This window comes from Calidris pugnax, unplaced genomic scaffold, assembly GCF_001431845.1.
Source record: "Calidris pugnax isolate Ruff unplaced genomic scaffold, ASM143184v1 scaffold27, whole genome shotgun sequence".
Taxonomy (NCBI): domain Eukaryota; kingdom Metazoa; phylum Chordata; class Aves; order Charadriiformes; family Scolopacidae; genus Calidris; species Calidris pugnax.
Window position 1 is genome coordinate 2196770 of NW_015090893.1, and position 18025 is coordinate 2214794.

At 38.3% G+C, this 18025-nt stretch overlaps 1 protein-coding gene across 1 annotated transcript in view; it reads left to right on the top strand.

Annotated features, from left to right (window-relative positions):
- LOC106891544 (slit homolog 3 protein-like) overlaps positions 1–18025 on the top strand; it is a 554801-nt gene that overhangs the window by 250255 nt on the left and 286521 nt on the right. The window contains exon 5 of the mRNA XM_014948178.1: positions 15455–15526. Within this exon, the coding sequence (XP_014803664.1) occupies positions 15455–15526 (72 nt within the window). The remainder of the gene's footprint in view (positions 1–15454; positions 15527–18025) is intronic.

The window sequence follows — 18025 nt, forward strand, 5'->3', positions numbered from 1 at the left end:
GGTTAGTGTTTTTTTTTTTTTTTAAATTCATTTTAATGATGCTTACAATAGCAACTTAGAGCACTGTGAAGCATCGAAGGACTGGAAGAGCTGCTTCTCAAAAAATACATGTTTTGACACTTCTGCAAAACTTCTTCAGGTACACTCTAGATTTTGGGAAGTTATGTTTGACCAGAGATGGTGGATACAAAATTGAAGCAAGTCCAGGATGGGAGTAGAAGTCCCCATTTGCTTATGGGGTAAAATCCATGCACCTGGAGGCATTACACTAATACAGTCTGATACAGAAGTATTTATAGTAACTACATGTCCGGAAAGAAAAGTTTTGTTTCCTTTTTACTTGAAGGAAAGGCATTAAAGTGAGCCTGAAAGGGGAAAAAGGCCTATAATCATTTAGGTTGAAGTGCTTCTTAATTCAAATCGTGTGCTACTTAGAGAATTCGATAAGAAGGATTAGAACTGGAAAAGAAAGACATTTTTAAAAGCAAAGCTATTACAGGGTTCATTACTTTATTTATATGTTCTCCAAAATCACATGAATGAAGGAAAAAAATGAGAGAAAAAAATACTGGCTTCAGTTCAGAATGTCAATTACTACTTTTTTAATCCTCTTTTCACAATTTATTTGACATCTTGAACACTAGCCAAAAAAGCTATTATAACTATAAAACATATTCATTGGTATAAATCTCATTAAGTTGAGCAATTTAATTAAGGTATTGACATGCTTAATTGATATGTGCAAGGAGAGACCATTTTCATATCTAATTTCCATATGCTTTCTGCTTTTAAAAAAACTAGCTCCGTAAAAATGTTATAGATTCAGCTAAGCCCTGTCATCCCAAAGGAGCACTTGCTACCATTTACCTTGATTTAGAGCCAACTACTCTTCTAAGTGGAGCTCCATTAAATGGATCTGATGTATGCCTGACTCAAACATGCGTCAGCTTCTCTTATGATCAATAGTGGAATATTTATATTAATAAAGCACCAAGTTAATTAAATAAAATAGTCTTCTGGGTAAACTTAAGTTACTAGGGGATGGGCAGAGAATCAATATATTCTGCCATTTGAACATTAACTATGTGCTCTGAAATTTTATGTCGTCTTAGCAAAGATGCTTGCAGTGTGGAAGTCTCAGATGCTCGGAAACGCCCAGGGCAGAAAGCTCCTCAGTGTCCTGTGCAGGATTTGCTTATGCAGTTAAAGACAAACAAACAAATTAAAAAAACCTTGGGTGTGATTGGCTCCTGTGACTGCCCTCTCCATCCCCACAAGCACGTTGGAAATCCTTTCTTTTGGGTTGGGATTGGACACAGTCAAGTAGGTATTTTCCAGTTGCAGCCTTGCCAGGGAAGGAGCATGCGTAAGAAACTTGCCAAATAAGGGTTCATCAGTGATAGTTAAGGGTCATAGGACACCTATTTTTGGTTTTCAAGAAAATAGCCTAAATAAATTCTAAAAGTTACCTTTCAAATCACCTGTTCCCTTGTGAGCCTGTCTACCATATTGTCTGTCTCAGCCCAGAGGAAAACTGCTTTTCAGCCATTTCCAGCAGCATCGCCTGCAGCCGCCCCCGTGGGCACAGGGGCAAGTGGTGGGGCACACAGGGGCCGTGCTGCCTCTGCTGAAACCCCCTCAGACAGAGCTGGAGAGAGATTTCTACACGAGTGGGTCATTTCTGACCATCATGCAAACCTGCCCCTGTTAGAAATGTCATCATAAGTCTCAGTCACACGTCATTATTTTGCTCTAAAAAGACTCCACTGCCCCTGTGGCACTGATGTTATTTCTATAACATGCAGATGGCCTTTGTAGGAAGCAAGTTCCCTCAGGTCCCATTGCAATGCACTGATACCACTGTATTCTACCTTTTATCTGCATTTTTAGGCTCCGATTCAATATAATAGAGTGAAAAATGCTTCTGTAAATAATAATGCAGCTTTAAAAGAATGCCTGACTTTGATATCCAACGGAGATGCGTGCAAGGAAAAGAAAATCTTAAATCAATATTAATAAGTTATTCAGTCAGTTTAGAACTTGTTCTGTGTAAATATGTTACCATCTATTTAGTTGGGGGCACAGTGACTTTGCTAAAAACGCTGTCAGCTCTGGTCCAGAGGCAAGCAGTTGTGTGCCAGAGCCCTCGATGAAGGTGAATCGTGGAGCTTTCTTGCCCACCAGCTTCACTGGCCGGCACTGGGCTCCCTCCTGCTCCCCTCTCGCACTTCTCAGCCTTGGTTTGAAGGTGATGAGTTAAAGCTGAGGGAATTGGAGCATTTTCATTTGGGCCTTCTAATTTTTAAACACTCAGATATGCTGGGCTGAACGGCAGTCGTTGCTGAGTGTGCAGTGATTATGGAATGTCTCGTGACCGTAACCTGGGGTCATGTCTGAACGGAAGGTTTCAATGAGCCCCTTCTTCACTGACTTCTCTGTGAGAGATGCTGTCTGCCATACGGGCTGAACAAAACCACCATGTAAACCCACAGGGAGGGAGCATATGGATTAATGTATAGAACTTATTAAAATAATCACTAGGAGTAGTTCTGGGCTGTTGCAGGGAAATGGTGCCGGTATTTTCCTGTGATGCATGATTTTGACCTGGTTAAAATATTTCTAATTACCAGGCACAGTGGAAAAGCTGAAGGAATAGTCTCTTCTGCCATATAGTGAATTTTGTCTTCCAGTTCCTAATACCAGCATTTCAGCATTTACCGAAAATACTTGGCTTTGTTTCTGTTTGTATTTAATATAGAACCTTCTGAAAAAGACCTATATGTTTGGTGTGCTTAATACTTCCAAACATGCTTCATATATGGAGAAATATACTTTGATTCTTGACTGATATTACTAATCAAAGCATGTATGTTACATGTGAAAATTCAAAATGTTTAATGGATGTAAAACTATACTTCTGCTGTATTCCAGTCTCTGGTAAAGTGTTGGTAATGCATCCCAACCCTACCATTTAGTATTTGTTTTGCCTTTCTTCCTTTATATCATTCTTATGTTCTATGATTTAGAAGGACTGAACAAAGAGTGCAAGCTAGAAACAACATTGGAACCATATGTGTTGTAGTTGTATATAATCTATAGCATAATCATATAAATTTAACAGAGTGGGATAGGTTTAGTTAGAAAATGACTTTCTGGGTTAGACGTAGTTCCCCAGTATTTAGAGTTGTCTTTCCAGAAATTAACTGTTCAAAGAAAGGGCAAGTGATTGCGTCTGAGCTGGGGTAAAAACAGATTCCACTCTGAATTACTTTCTGGAACCAAACAAAACCCTTTGCATATGGAATGGCAATGCAGAAATTGTTGTATTTTTTTGACTGACTCTTACTTTCTGCCTCTTGATTGTTGGTTTTCTGTATATACATCTGGAAGTAATGATGTGAATAAATAATATCAGAATGTAAACTTTCCAAGTTTTATAGTGAAGTTAAATTTGGTTTTTTGATAAGATAGAGCTGTTTGTGTCATATGAAAAGGTTTTAAATTTTATAGTATCAGATATAAGATTTAAGGTGAAATCATAGTCTTTAAATTGTGTGCGAATGTGTAACGTAGAACAAACAGTTTGTGAGTAATGTGTCTCCTTGTTTGTTACTAGAAGTGGTTGTGTTTATTTTCAGTGTTATTGGACAATCTGTTTACTTCCGTGTTGTTACACTGCCCACTCCCTTTGGTAGTGTGCTTTGATTTTTTTTTAAAAAAAGAAGAATAATTCAGGATGTCAATTTCCCAGTCAGAAGCTTAGTCAGATCAGCACCGGGGGAGAGGGGAGCTGTGAGATACTATTAGCGCTTGTATTGTTTGTCTTTTAATAAGGATTTGAATGTAGTGCATCATCTAAAGCTGCAAAGACAGAGGTTTGCTCTGTGGGTGACGTGAGTTCTCTCTACTTTTCCAATGGAACATAATTTTTTCCAAGTGCAAGGCTGCATTTCGAAAGCCAAGCAAAGCACCTTTACCATCAAAAGCTTTCCTGGAATCATTTCTACTTAGTGCTACATATACATGACTTCTTATACCCTTTAGCTAATTGTATTTTCAAAAGTTTGCTAAAGTAGTTGAACAGAGGTGTCATAAATTGAAGAAATTTAAGTCTGGGCTAATTGGAAGCCAAGTGTTGCTGTCAGGCATCCTTTCTTCTGCAAACTCACATTGCTGTAGTGGACTTAAGAGCAAGTCATCATCCTTCCCAGCAGTGATGAAATCAGATCACTCTGGGATTTGATATTCTTTGAGTTGAGAGTGCTTCAATGATGAAACATCCATGTGTAGACTTCTTGCTGCTTCCCTTTAGAGTCTGTCGTGCAGGACTCTCCCTGGTCAGCGATCAGCTTTTTTTTACATTTAATTTAATTTTCTGAGCTGACATTGTCAATCTGAAATTCAGCAACATGCTTGACAGTGAGAGGAAAGCCGAGTTCATTTTTGGAAGTGGCTTTATGCAAATAAATCCTTGTGCAGATCGCTGAAGCAAGACATTTGCTGATGAATCAGAGAAGTGCCCTTGTTTCTTTGTCTCCTGCAGGAATAAAGCTCAAAATGTGCCACAAGAATCTTTGCGAGCTACTGTAAACAATTCACACATGCTCACATCTCCCTATGAGTATTTTGGGTGTTTGGGGATAAAAACTGAATTTGGTTTCAAAGAAGGATCTGGAGGTTTTCACAACGCAGTGTTTGGTTGGCTTCGGGGAACCTAACTCTGCTTGTAACTTATTCAGGCCAGGGTTGTTTGTAAGTGGGAATGAAGCCCCAGGGAGGCTGTGAAGTCTTGTGAACTGCCTTGATTTTAGCTTAGTCTTCAATAAAGTTTTAGCTCCTTGGTAGGTGAACTGCAAAAACATTAAAATAACAAAACGCTCAATAGGCTGTGTGACATGATCACAACTTTAACTTCTTTTTGTGGGGAAATCTTTCATTTTGTGTAGCTTAGGTTTAGCTCTATTTTATGTTAGTGAGCATGTTGTTCTACTAGTATACTTTATTTTTATTTTCTGTATTTAAAACACCTGTCTTCTATTTAGATGCCTTTTTCTAAAGCATAGCACTATTGAATGATAAACTTTCTGTGCATGGAGTGGGATGCTTGAAGGTGCTTTTCCCCTGCCTGGATAGTCATTGAAAAAAAAGAAATTAATTTGGTTATGCTTCAGTGAATCTTTTCTTCTGTGTGCGGATAAGGCAGCAGAATGAGGTTTGTAGGTATCATTCAGCTGCGATGGTAAGGGTGGACCTGCTCTGAAATAATTGAATAGCTTGTGGGTTCGTGGAGCCTACTGTAAAAAGGAGAAGCTAGAATTACTTAAACAGTTGCATCTTGCATGAATATCCCCAATAGAGTTAACCACTTTGTGGTATTACATCTTGGTCTAATAAATCTAGATGTCATATCCACATAGAAAAATGAATTAAGGCTACAAACCAGTCTGAACTGTATCTTCTTACATCTCCAGTGTTTCACATGGGCTTTCGGGGACTAAACAATTCATGGCAGGAAAGATACATAAAGGTGAAGTTGTGGAAGAAAAATTGAAGCTAAAATATTATGAAAAAGAAGGGACAAGATGAATAAAATCTTTTGTCCTTTGTCTAGGGCTTCAGTACCTGTTAATGGAGTACAGACTGCTGAATATCATTGTAATAGATATTACTGGTCCAATATTATAATTTATTTTAAAAATTTATATTGCAGCTAAAACAATAGTGTGCCCCTCTTACCCTGGTACGCTTTTTACCACAGAATAATAACCTCTTGATAACCAGGGCTTACATATAACCAGAATGTTGTTTTTCTCACTGCAGTGCATTCAAATAATTTGCAATTCATTTCTGCCTCACTAGAATAAATGGAATATCACTGTAGTTGTTTTTACTATCCATGGATTCTGTATAATTTGTATTACTTTTATACAGCCAAAGAAATGCCTACAGTGATCATGAAAACAAATTAAATAATTGGCCTCTTTCAGGAAAACTTTGCAAAAAACCAAAGCCTAGGTCTTTATACATGCAATCGATACTTTCTCCTACAAAAATAGTCTAAATAGCTAAAGTACAGGATCACAGCCTGAATTAAATAAATGCTATTATGACCACTGTTTCGGTTCTACTGTGTGGTGATTGGGTACAAAAATACTCATCATTAACAAAGGTAGAATTAGGTCAACAAAGGTCATTACAAACTGAGTCTTCTTCCAGATGTTGATCCAGTTATGTAGTGATGGTGGAGTTTATTAGCTCATATTTCAGACTTTTATGATTTCACGTATTTCTCTCCAAAAAAAACCCCTGGCCGTATTTTAAAAAACATGTAACCAATAAACTGGTTTATCTTTTTGCTAAATGATCAGACTGGACTTAAACAGGAGTTCATTTTTAGTCTGTGGAGATCAGAAGATGGTAACTTTTCCCTACTGATTTTTAGAATTTGCAAATGCATAGTATTTCTTTCCAATACAGCTCAACAGACAAGAGTATAAAACACACACAAGATTAACATATAACACTTGATTGTTTTTTTTTCAATTAGCATAAAATACAGGAATTTCCATATAGCTGAATTTCGGCTTTAGAAAGTATTAAGATTTTTAAGGAATGAGACAGCTTTTTGAATTCATATTGCTCTAGCACCAAGCAAATATTTATAAAAATGGAAGAATCACTGGGAGATTCGCTTCTTTCCAGTGATGTCAGTGCTTCGCTTCTACCTCTTTGAGCTGTTTGTTATTCCTACTAAATTATTTTAGTATTTTAGTTCCTCTGTGTTGTAATCTCACTTGGTTGGAGAACAGTGTCATAGAAATGCATTGGTAGAATTGATGTTGTGTAGGATCAGCATCCCATTGCATTCACTTTATCAGTGATCTGGTTGCAAATGTATTCTATAGTAGTTCTGGATCGTTCCACAGGAAAAGAGATTTTTTTTTTTTTTTTTTTTTTTTTTTTTTTTTAAAAAAAAAATTTTACAAAAAAAAAAAAAAAAAAAAAAAAAAAAAAGTTCTAGGAAAAATATTAAACCCAAAAAAGTCCCCAGGAAAAAAATTTTTTTTTTTTTTTTTTTTTTTTTTTTTCATATCAAAATGAATCTCTCAAATAAATTGTCAGAAATGTGCATGCTGTTTCTCTGCTGGCAGGCCACTCTCACCACATGTGGTAAGACTTAGTGTATAAATTGCATAAAATGGAATACCTAATGTATATGGCTTTCAAGGTTGGTGTGTTTTTGTCTCTTCCTGCACCCCACTAGAGTACCTTGCTCTGGTCACATACTGCCTCTTGCTGGGTCTCATTGTCCCCTGTATAAAAAAAGAAAGATTAATTATGCTGATAGCATTTGTAAAGCACTGAAGAGCTACATTAAATGTTACTAATAAAGAAGCTATATTGTCATATATTAGTCAGAAGCTTTACTGTATTTCTAGAGGGGTGCTTCTCTTCAAGTGTTTCCTCTGAGTCCACCGTCATTTGCTTTCCAGTTCCTGCTCCTGAACGTATCCAAGGTTGAGTATAAAGACATTGAGGTAAAATTTAGGTTTTGTGTGTGTTCCAAAAAACAAAATAGATGCTGCGTTTTAAAACGAAAACTCTGATCTGTCTCAAGATGGGTGGTTTTAAAATAAGAGTCTCCTAAATGCTGTCTGATCAGTATTTGCTCAGCGTTTTGGAAATGGCAGGAGGAGGCAGGATGAAATGTAGAAGTCATAAAGAAAAATGTTGCCTTTAATTGAGCATTGACACACAGATTATTTGCACAGTTAATTTAAAATAACGTTAAAATATTTACTAGTTTTGTAAGAGGTATTCTAGTAGAACTATTTTTTTTTCTATTTTTGTTTTGGGTGCATTGACAGCCAAATGTTGTTCACTGTGTTTAATTTAGTGAAATAGAGTGGGGTTTGGTTTTTTGTTTGAAGTTTTTTTGTTTTCATGCCTAGTTTCTCACACTAGGAAATTTTAAAAAACCTCTTATGAAGGATGCACAAATGTGTATCCTCTGTTCTTTTAAACGTTCAGGAAGTCTTCACCATGTACTGAGTGATCCCTGTAGTTGTGTCAGAACAGAAGTCATGAGTCTATCAAAGTCCATCCAGATCAGATCTCTTGAAGGGTCTTTATTAACAGATAGGTTTTAATTTGGCCTTGGAGAAGGCGGGAGATGATGTTAAAATAATTATCTACTGCTGAGATCTTTTTCCTCCTTGATTGCCCAGTCTTTAGGTTCAGTCTGTGTTTGAGAGTCTTGTTCTTCAGAATGAGAGTATTTGATGTGACTTGGGTTAATTCGACGATGTGGAGCTTTGAGGGAATGTTGAAGCATAGAGTTAGCATCTATCATCTCACAGTAAAACCAGATCAACAAAGAAATCGTGGTGTTTATCTTCTGGAAGCTTAGCAGTAGTGTGTGACTGTGTGAAAGCAGCAAGGACTAGTTTAATTGGAATTTTTGAGCTAAATTCTCCTTCTTAAAACAAACAAAACTAGAAAGAGTTTTTCAGCAGCTTCCCAGAGCATGAATTAAGAGCCAGCTGTATTATATTTAGCAAAAACACAATCACCTTGCATTGTTCAGGTTACAAAACATCTGCATGACTTGCTCTTGTTCAGCAGAACTCGGATGCTGTCAACATCCATACTTTCATTGCAATAGTAGCAGGAACAACTTTTTTTCCTTTTAGAAAATCAGCAGTGATGCCAAGTTTCCACAGAGTAAACGCTATACAATACTATTGTTTTTTAGCTCTTGTAGCCCATCGGCAACAAGACTTACTCATTTTTCCTTTTAGACAGAGCTATAACTGCTCCTTTAAGGTAAATACCATCTTTTACACTGAACATACAGCAAGGGGGAAGCCATTGCTTCGCTGAGTGTGTAAGGCCCCTCTGAGTGTAGCGGTGCTGGTGTGAGTGTCAGACTTGTCACAGCTTGTTCTCATTACTAGTGCAGTCAGCTGATTTGGTCAATGCTTTTCCCACCTGGAAGATGATAAATACCTTGAATAAATCTTGCATATTTACAAAGTTACTGAATTGTCCTCAACAGCTAACACAGTTATTTGTTCATGCATCTATAGATCAGGAAAAATCCTAATATTGAACAGTTTTGGAAATACTAGGGCAACAGCTCTTAGATAAGCATACTATTTAGCTGTTGAAAGTGTTAAATATTATTTTTAACATTTAAGAAAGTGCTATGCAATTTTGGCAGAGCGGGAAAAACTCTTCTGTTCTTTGCTATGAATGAAATAGCAGCTTAATGTGGTACAAAGATGTTTAAAAGAAATGTGGTTGGGCATATTTACAGAGTCTGTTTTCATCTGATTACAACATCTGCATCCTTGAGCCTGTGCATACTGGCACCTACACCTCCAGGTGCATTTACCGTGCAAGTAATTTGGATCCATTTGCGTACCTCAAGGATGGGGATCACTCTCTTGGCTCAGCCTTCTTAGCACACTTTTAAGGCACAGCAGCCTTTGTGAGTGTGCATTTATTGCAGAGGAGACAGGTCTGTGTCCTTCTTCACTGCTTCCTGAGAATACGTGGCTGGAGCTGCGTATGAGGACGTGACCAGATTAACTGTAATATTGCTCCCGTCTTTGAAGGGGTGTTGTATGGATGGGCAAGGAGAAACTGTAGGAGTCAGAAGGGAATCTGTGCTGCAGCCACCCTGCTGCTGGTTTCGTGATCTGGGTTATGCCATGCCTGAGGTTAAGTGGGGTTTGAGGCATTGCAAGGTGTTGTGGATTATAATAGAAACTCTGTGAGTCAGCAAAGCTTCCTTGGGAATGAATGTCAAGCCTTTAGTTAAAAGAAGGCACTATTGAATTTTCTGTGCTGGAGTTGTTACAGTTACAATTGAGTAAACTTCTTTTTTCCCCCATGGATTTCATTTGTCTTTCTATCTCTTTGCGTGTTAGCCATTTGGCTTGCAAACTCTTCCCTCAGTAAGCACTGGTCCCTTTGCTCTCTCTCCTCACTGTCTGTGGAAGTTACCTTGCCTCCAGCTCTTGCTCTGTGAAAAAGCTGACTTGTGTCATTCCTCACTTCACTGACTTGTTTATCTTTACTTAGGTATTACTTAGAGATACCTATTCTGTTTGGATTATACTGTCTAATTTTCCCCATCTGTTACTCTTTAACTCCTTAATTGTGTTATTTAATTCTGTAAAAGGGTGTAGGATAGAGTTTGTATGTAACATGCTGTACAAATTAAAACTAATTCTAATGAGACAAATTGCAGTGACTGGGTAGTGTTAAGTATGTGACCTTTTGCAGAGTAGTTCAGTCCGGTGTTAGTCCAGTTGTAAAGAAATGTTGGGTTGAAGAATAGTCACTAAACTTTAATGCACAAAACCTTAGGATTTTTTTTTATTTATTTTATTTTGGTCAATCCATAAGACTGAAATGTTTTTAAGACAGAAATCCTATTTAGTAAAAGAATGTAAACAAGCTACCGACATGGGTTAACTGATTTTCATTTTTCTCAGCTGCACATTCCGTAGCTGGGATAAAGTGAGTGGGCAAAGTATTTATTTCTTAGCATTGCTGGCAGCTGACACTTTCTTAAAATCAGTATTTATACCTTTCCATTGCTTGCTTTTCAAAACAAAACTAACCAACATAGACTTTGCAACATTATTGTGTCAGGAAGAGCTGATGGGAAACAATTGGTTATTTTGCACTCTCAAGCTCCCTATACAGTTGAATCAACCAGTGTTTGTCTTATGGTTTGTATCACTCACCACAAAGAGAGTTGTGTGTGAGCTCTCCTTTTGTATCCCAAGAAGCAATTGAATTGTGGATAAGCTAGAAGATACTTGAAGAGATCAGGTTAGTTATTCTGGATTTTTCTTTCACTTCAGCTGAACACTGGTTCTGGGCGTCACTGGTTAACTCTGAGTTTACTGTTTTATTATGGGATCAACATACAATAACATACTGGGAAAGATACGTGCTTGGTTGTGCATCATCTGCTCTTGGTAACTAGTTCTTTAAGTCTTCGCATTAAACTTTTTAGATGTTAAAGGCATGTCTAGTTCTTCATTGGATAATGCCGAATAATGATCTTTCTTTTAGCTCATTTGAGCGGGACAAACAATAAAGGAGTAGTGTTCACAATAAATATTTCTTAATCAATCTGCTTTTCAGGCAGTTCTTTGTTTAAAAATAGTCTTTTTAAATTTTAGAAGTGGTATACCAAAAAAGATCTGGAAGATAACTGGTTAAATGCTCAAAGGGTGTTTTTTGGGTTTTGTTTGTTTTTGAAAAGAGAGACAAGCTAACCATGATGCTATCAGTGCTGATTTTTTGGTTTTCATATAACACATTTTTAGTACCACTGTAACTTTGCAAGTTGTATTAAAGTAGCTATTTCAATGTTATAGATCTGTCGTTCAATGGAAGACTCTTATTTTATGAATGTTTGTATGTCTGTGTTCCAATTAACTGATTTATGCTCTGTCATTGGCAAATTAAAAAAAAAAAAGTCTTGATGTCTCTTATTATTGCTATTTCAGATGCTTGAAATTTCACTTAGGATGTAATAGCTAGTGTTAAGGCAGGAAGCTAAACCCCAGCGTTGTAGCAAAGCCTACAGAGGCACCTCGAAAACATCAGCGGTTTTGGGTGGTTTTTTTTTTTTTCTTTTCCAATCCTTTTATCAGAAGGGCTCTTGCAATTCACATTTGAAGATCAGGAAAACAACATTATGCTTGCAGAGGGAGTTAATCTATGTCCAAAGCATTTTAGTTGAATTAAAATAAAAACTTAAAAAAAAAAAAATAATCTATCGACTTGTGCCAGCTCTTGTTTGAGTCTGGGTTAGACTAACGTGTGGTCTCTGTGCTGTGAGGGTGCGTGAGCTACAGCTGCTGAGCTTTGTTAGCCCCGTGGCTCTGATCCCTGCAAACCTGGAAGTCTAAGTCCTTCACCATCTCTGTGGCTCCGTTTGCCCATCTCTGAAATGAGAGTGCTTTTCCCTCAGGGGCATTCACGGCACGCTGCTGGCCGGGGAGGCTGTTGGTTGAACAGACCCAGTATCATCTCCTGCTGAGTTTTTCTCCCAGTTGGTCCCTCTGTGATCTGCTGCTGTGGCCTTTCCAAGTGTGTTTCCATCAGATGGGAACCCTGTATTAAGGAGGCAGGGGGGCACTTCCAAAAGAGATTGTGCTTTGTCTGGGTAGAGGCTGGCTGCAGTCTCTGTGCCATTCGCACTGCTTGAAAGCTGTGTGGCAGGTTGAGCTGGATGAAACTTGCCTGTATTTATCAAAATAACAGGAAGAATAATCCAAAACCATCCATTTAGCTCAACACATCTATTTTACCAGGATGCAAATGAAGATGTTTCCTTTGTTGTTGGACTCACTGCTTTCTGTACAGAGGAATCTTTGTGAAGGAGGGTGCTGCTGACGTCCTAGCACATTTTAGTTTGTACATCAATTGTTTCTGGTTAGTTCTCTAACATTGCTATTAGGGTGAGGATTTTTGGAAATGTATGTTTCTCTAAAGTTAGAATTTTTCACATTTCCTCCAGGATCCTCTAGGATCCATCATGCACCCAGGCATTGGACTTATCTTCCATTACAGAAATAGATGGCTTGAAAACTTTGTGTAAGAAATAGGAAATGTATTGGTAATCATCATTTATTTTTCTTCAGATTAATTGTTGTTTTTTTTCTTGACTACCACAATTCTTTTTTTGTCTGTTTTTTTTTTTTTTTAAGGTTTTGTTTTGTCCTCACATTTGTTTATTTTCTGCAGTTACTATTAATGACTAATATATATTTTACATAGAATCAGTGAGAGTTTCCCATTGTGTCTGTTGTGAGAAGTAGGGGATGAAAAGCTGAAACTTTACTAGGTAGACAAGTTGCGTGTTAGGGCCACCTGCTTGCTTAGAGCAAATTTTGTGAAGGGCATGGGCTGAGCCTGGTTGGTGTTTACTTAGCACAAGTTTGGCAGAGGGTTAGGAAGCAGAGATGAGCTCTATTCCTATTCTATTGAGCCCAAAAAGGGAGAATTGTGAGAAGGCAGTTATGGAAAATGAAGAATGTGGCTGTGAATTTTCTTCCATGCTGCGTCTAAAGCCACACACACTACTGCCACACGGGCTGTCGGTTCTTCAGACCACTAGAGATATGTATGAAATCAGTCCATGATCCTGGAGATTTAGAGAGGCAGTATTGTTAGAGGAGAGTGCCTAAATGGAAAATAAAATTAATACAATTTGCAAGAAGATTGTCATAGAAAATGGATTCATTTCCTACAGTCCCCTTGTTTTGCCGGACTGCAAGTGAGAGCTGAGCATATAAAGACAAAGCAGAAAGCCAAAATATGAATTAGCCCTTTTAGACCACAGTAATATTAGGAAAAAAGATATGTGAAAACCTAACTTAGTTTTGAACCTAGCTTGAAGGAATGCACAATGAAATGCTGGACAAATGCAGCTTGAGCTATCAGTGGGTTTAGTGTGGTTCTATTTGGTCACACTGTTCTAATTTTTCAAGCCCTTTTTCTCTGCTTTGAGTGTCTCTTGCTTTCAGATCATACTAATTTTTGCCTTCCTAAGCCATTTTGTCACACTTTGACCATCAGCTGTAGCTCTGCTGTGCCTCGCTGTCACACCTAAGTGACTCCCTGTCATGAAACAGGTCTGCAACATAAGACTTCCTTCTTGTAGGTCTGAAATACACTTTACTTTCGACTCCTCACTGTGCGGGTTGCCTGATCATTTGTCTGGGTTGAAGGTCTGTCTTTAAAGAACTAATATTTTGTTGCTGGCAAAAGAAAGAGGAGGTGAAGGAAGGGTCAGGGTGTGGATCAGTGTTAAACAAATTGTGAAGGTCACAAAGAATTTTAATCTGGCTTGAAAAAGAGACTTGTATCCAGCAGCACATTTTTGTTTGTGATAGTCTGAATGGACAATTGTGGCTACTTTGAGAATTTGGTGTAGACTGCATGACTGGTATAAATTGAATTAGACTCATGACAAGGACATAGTCCCCTTTTTTTTCTATCTGCCTGATGGAAAGCAGAAGAAAGCCCCGTGTGACACGTCTTGACCCGCAATGTCAATGTGGGCTTTTGTGACAGGCTCTGATTTCTGGCCTCTCATTTGATAAAGCCAATTTGGTGGAGACTAGAAAGGAGACTTGCTGCAACACAAAATGTACTTACAGAAAAGAGTATCTGGTGGTGAGTACAGATGACTGCCATTCCATCTTAATAAGTGTTAGAAAGCCAGAGCTGCTGCTTTCTGAAAATGGAGCAAAGTCTTGGGCTTGTATAACGTAGGGACATAGTCACACCAAACGATGCACTGTGTAATATCCTGTGCAGTACTGTCATCTTTCTTCTCCTTTTCTTCAGCCATCCTGCTGTCTTCCATTTCCTCTCTTTGCTTATTTCTTCCATTTTTCTTTCCCACTGTTCTGCCTTCCTTTCATCTTCTTACACTTCTCTCTTCCCCCCCCACTTTGTACCCTAAACCGGAGTGAAATCACTCCCCCTTTTCCACGCTGATAGAGCACCAGCAAAGCAATCATTGTGAGTGCTGCTTTTCCTTAGCCTGAAAGCATCCAAACTTTCTGATTTTTATGGTCCTTTTCCTTCCCATTCCCGATGCCCTACTTTCTGCCTCCATTGGCACTGCTAGAGGGTTGTGTACTTGGAAAATCCTCGTGGAAATATTTATAGTGCATCAAAGGAAAAAGCAACTGAACTTGGGTTGTGTAACAGCAAACGGTAACCTGCAGTGCTCATTGCTCTGCCTGCACTCACAATGCAGATGTAGTGATTGAAATTGAAACCTTTTGTAATGTTTTAAGTACTAGAAAGACATCTTGAATTGCTGTCGTGTTGTTGGTTTTCTTTAAACAAGGTTAAAAATTCTGTTGTTCCCATTGATACACAATACGGTGGGTTTTTTTAATGCAATGGATCAGGATGTTTTAACTGTAAATTTACAAAACTCACAAGAGAAAGATTGTCATGTTTTTCCTGAATACTCATTTCAAATCAGGGGCTGTAATCTGAGCAGGGGAAGCCAAGTATTTTTGCAGTCTGTAAAAAAACAGTAACATGATGAGAAAATGGCATTTACACTACAGGGTTGCAATTTCAAGGCCTAAGAGTTGGCTGTAGGTACTCTGACAGCGAATCATGGCATTGTGCCAGCGTCATGACCACATTTGAGCGATGTTTTCTGGAAGTTCTGTCATTTGTATCACGAATTCTGGTGGTTTTCATTGGAGAATGATTTTAGCTCATGCCACAGACCTCTAGAGGAGATAAAGAAAATTGAAAACATTGTGCGGTGTAGCAAATCCAGAAACACCTACTTTTCCAAGCATGTTTATGTTCTATTATCTCATGTAGATTTGAGAAATGTGGTCTCTTTGTTAATACAATGTATATTTTTTTCTCTTCCCTTTTTCAGAGACCTGAGTGAAAACCAGATAAAAGGAATCCCTAGAAAGGCCTTTCGAGGAATCATTGATGTGAAGAACTTGTAAGTGACAACTTCATTTCTGTTTGTGGTGAAAAACTTTCTCCTTAGGTTACGTCTGGCTGTTATGATTTGTTTGAGTACTGTGTGTTTGCTCTGTGCAACACAAAAGGGAGCTGTGGACCCTGTTGTGTGCAACAGGTTATTTATTCTCAAGGGCCTGGTGCTACTGTGGTCCACAAGTACACTGTGCAACACACCTGGGGAAGTTTGGAGCAAAGGAGAAAGTATACTTGAGGCTTTACCCCTCCCTGCAATATTTTCCTGCAAAATCCAGTGAAATCCTGGTCTAAGCCTTGAAGCAAGATATTAATAAGAAACAAACTGGTAGAGGTTGGGGGTAAAATTGAAATATTTCACTTAAATCTTCTGTCCCACCACTTGGATGGGAAGTAAATATGGCAAAATGTGGCACACAGGCACAGTTGTTAAGCCACAGATACCAGAAAATTAAAACTTGACATGGAAAATTAATTGTGCATGTTTTGACAGTCTGTATTGAAACTTAATGTTTAAAAGCCATTAAAGAGAGAAAAGAAAATTTTGCTGTTTGTGCTAATGAAGCTTGTCAGTCCTAGCCATTTTCTATAAAATATAGTCTGAAATACATGTAAATAAAGACTTTCAGCTGTGTATTTCCAGCAGTGCTAGAGGCTGCTTGTATGTTACATACCAGAAATGCATTTCCGTGCACACCCACGCACTAACACATCATTGGCATCATTAGAGTCAGCACAAGGTGAATTGAAAAAGGAAGTAAGAGCCAGCAAGTTGGCAGAGAGTCGGGATTTCCCGAGGAAACTTGCAGCCACTCTCAGAACCATTTCAGAGCCATTAGTATTAGCACTGTGTTACCACAATGTAGCTGAGATCTGATATCCCTCCATGTTTAATATTGTCAGCATAGCAGAAATACTGTGGATTTTTTGTTTAGTAGAAGAATCAGCTGAAGTAGATCTAAGAAGCAGCACTTTTTTTCAAACAGACTTGCAGCATACCTGTGCTTTGTTTTTATTTCTTGCTCCAATGAACAACCTCTTTAGCGTCCAGCCTAATTTTATTTTTAATAGGCAGCATGAAAACTGTTAAGGGCAGTCAACAGGAGTCAGAGCATGGCTGTGTTTGCATCCAAGGGCAAAACACAGTTCTTGTACTTTCTCCGGTGATGCTGTGTTGCAGGGAATCTCTCATCACTGGGTTTATGCAAGGGAGACAATACTGCAAAAGATTGAAGCAGGACTTTCCCCAAACTGGAAAACATGGGCACAGGAGCAACGCTGTGAGGTGTCTCCTGCTCCCTCTGAGCACTGTGCAAGGTTCCTTTGGGGAGATTTTGGGGTAGAATGTGAAGACTTTTACACATCGTGTAACATTTACAGCTGTTTCTGCAGGTGTTCAGCACACTAAACTTGCATTTCTTTGATGGTTTGTTACTTTGTGTATATTCAGCAGTGACTTCAGCTTTTCAGGTAGGGAGACTTTTTTACCTGAATGTCAGTGTGAACAAATGCATCTGTAGGAGCCAGTTAAACTCTTCTAAGTCTGTATTCTAATGTTGATCTTCAGTAGAGGAGCATCAGAAGGGACCTGTGGGAGCAGGTCTAGTTTTTAAGACACAGGAAAATACTGGAGAGTATAGTTGATAGTGGGAAGATGTTTGTGGACTTTAGACAGAAGCATGACTTTTTTGTCATGTTGGCATGAACTTTACCTACGTTGTGTAATCTAGAGGAACAATAGATGGTGTTTTGTTTCAGAAAATCTAACTTTCCCAGCTATAATTCATTGTTAGTTGGCTAACTTAATTTAAATAGCAATGTTTGCATTCATAGTTGATTGCACCTCTGGCAAACTGTCAGAAAAATCACAGGTGTTCTTTGATTTTTGCACAACTCTTCTAAGTCTGTATTCTAATGTTGATCTTCAGTAGAGGAGCATCAGAAGGGACCTGTGGGAGCAGGTCTAGTTTTTAAGACACAGGAAAATACTGGAGAGTATAGTTGATAGTGGGAAGATGTTTGTGGACTTTAGACAGAAGCATGACTTTTTTGTCATGTTGGCATGAACTTTACCTACGTTGTGTAATCTAGAGGAACAATAGATGGTGTTTTGTTTCAGAAAATCTAACTTTCCCAGCTATAATTCATTGTTAGTTGGCTAACTTAATTTAAATAGCAATGTTTGCATTCATAGTTGATTGCACCTCTGGCAAACTGTCAGAAAAATCACAGGTGTTCTTTGATTTTTGCACCCAATCTCAGTGCAAAAGGAACCAGAGTCTCACCTTTAGATGAGCTGGTATCAAGGGATGGCTGACTGGAATGCTTACAAGTATAGATGTTGGCATCTAAAGCTTTATTAAAAAATTGTGACTGTTGAGATAGGCAGTATCTATGATTTTGCCGTAAAAGACATTGTCACAAGTGCTTCCCTGTGGGCACTGCTGCTGTCTTTCAGGAATACTGAAGTTATCACAATCATAAAATAATTCTGTTTGGAAGT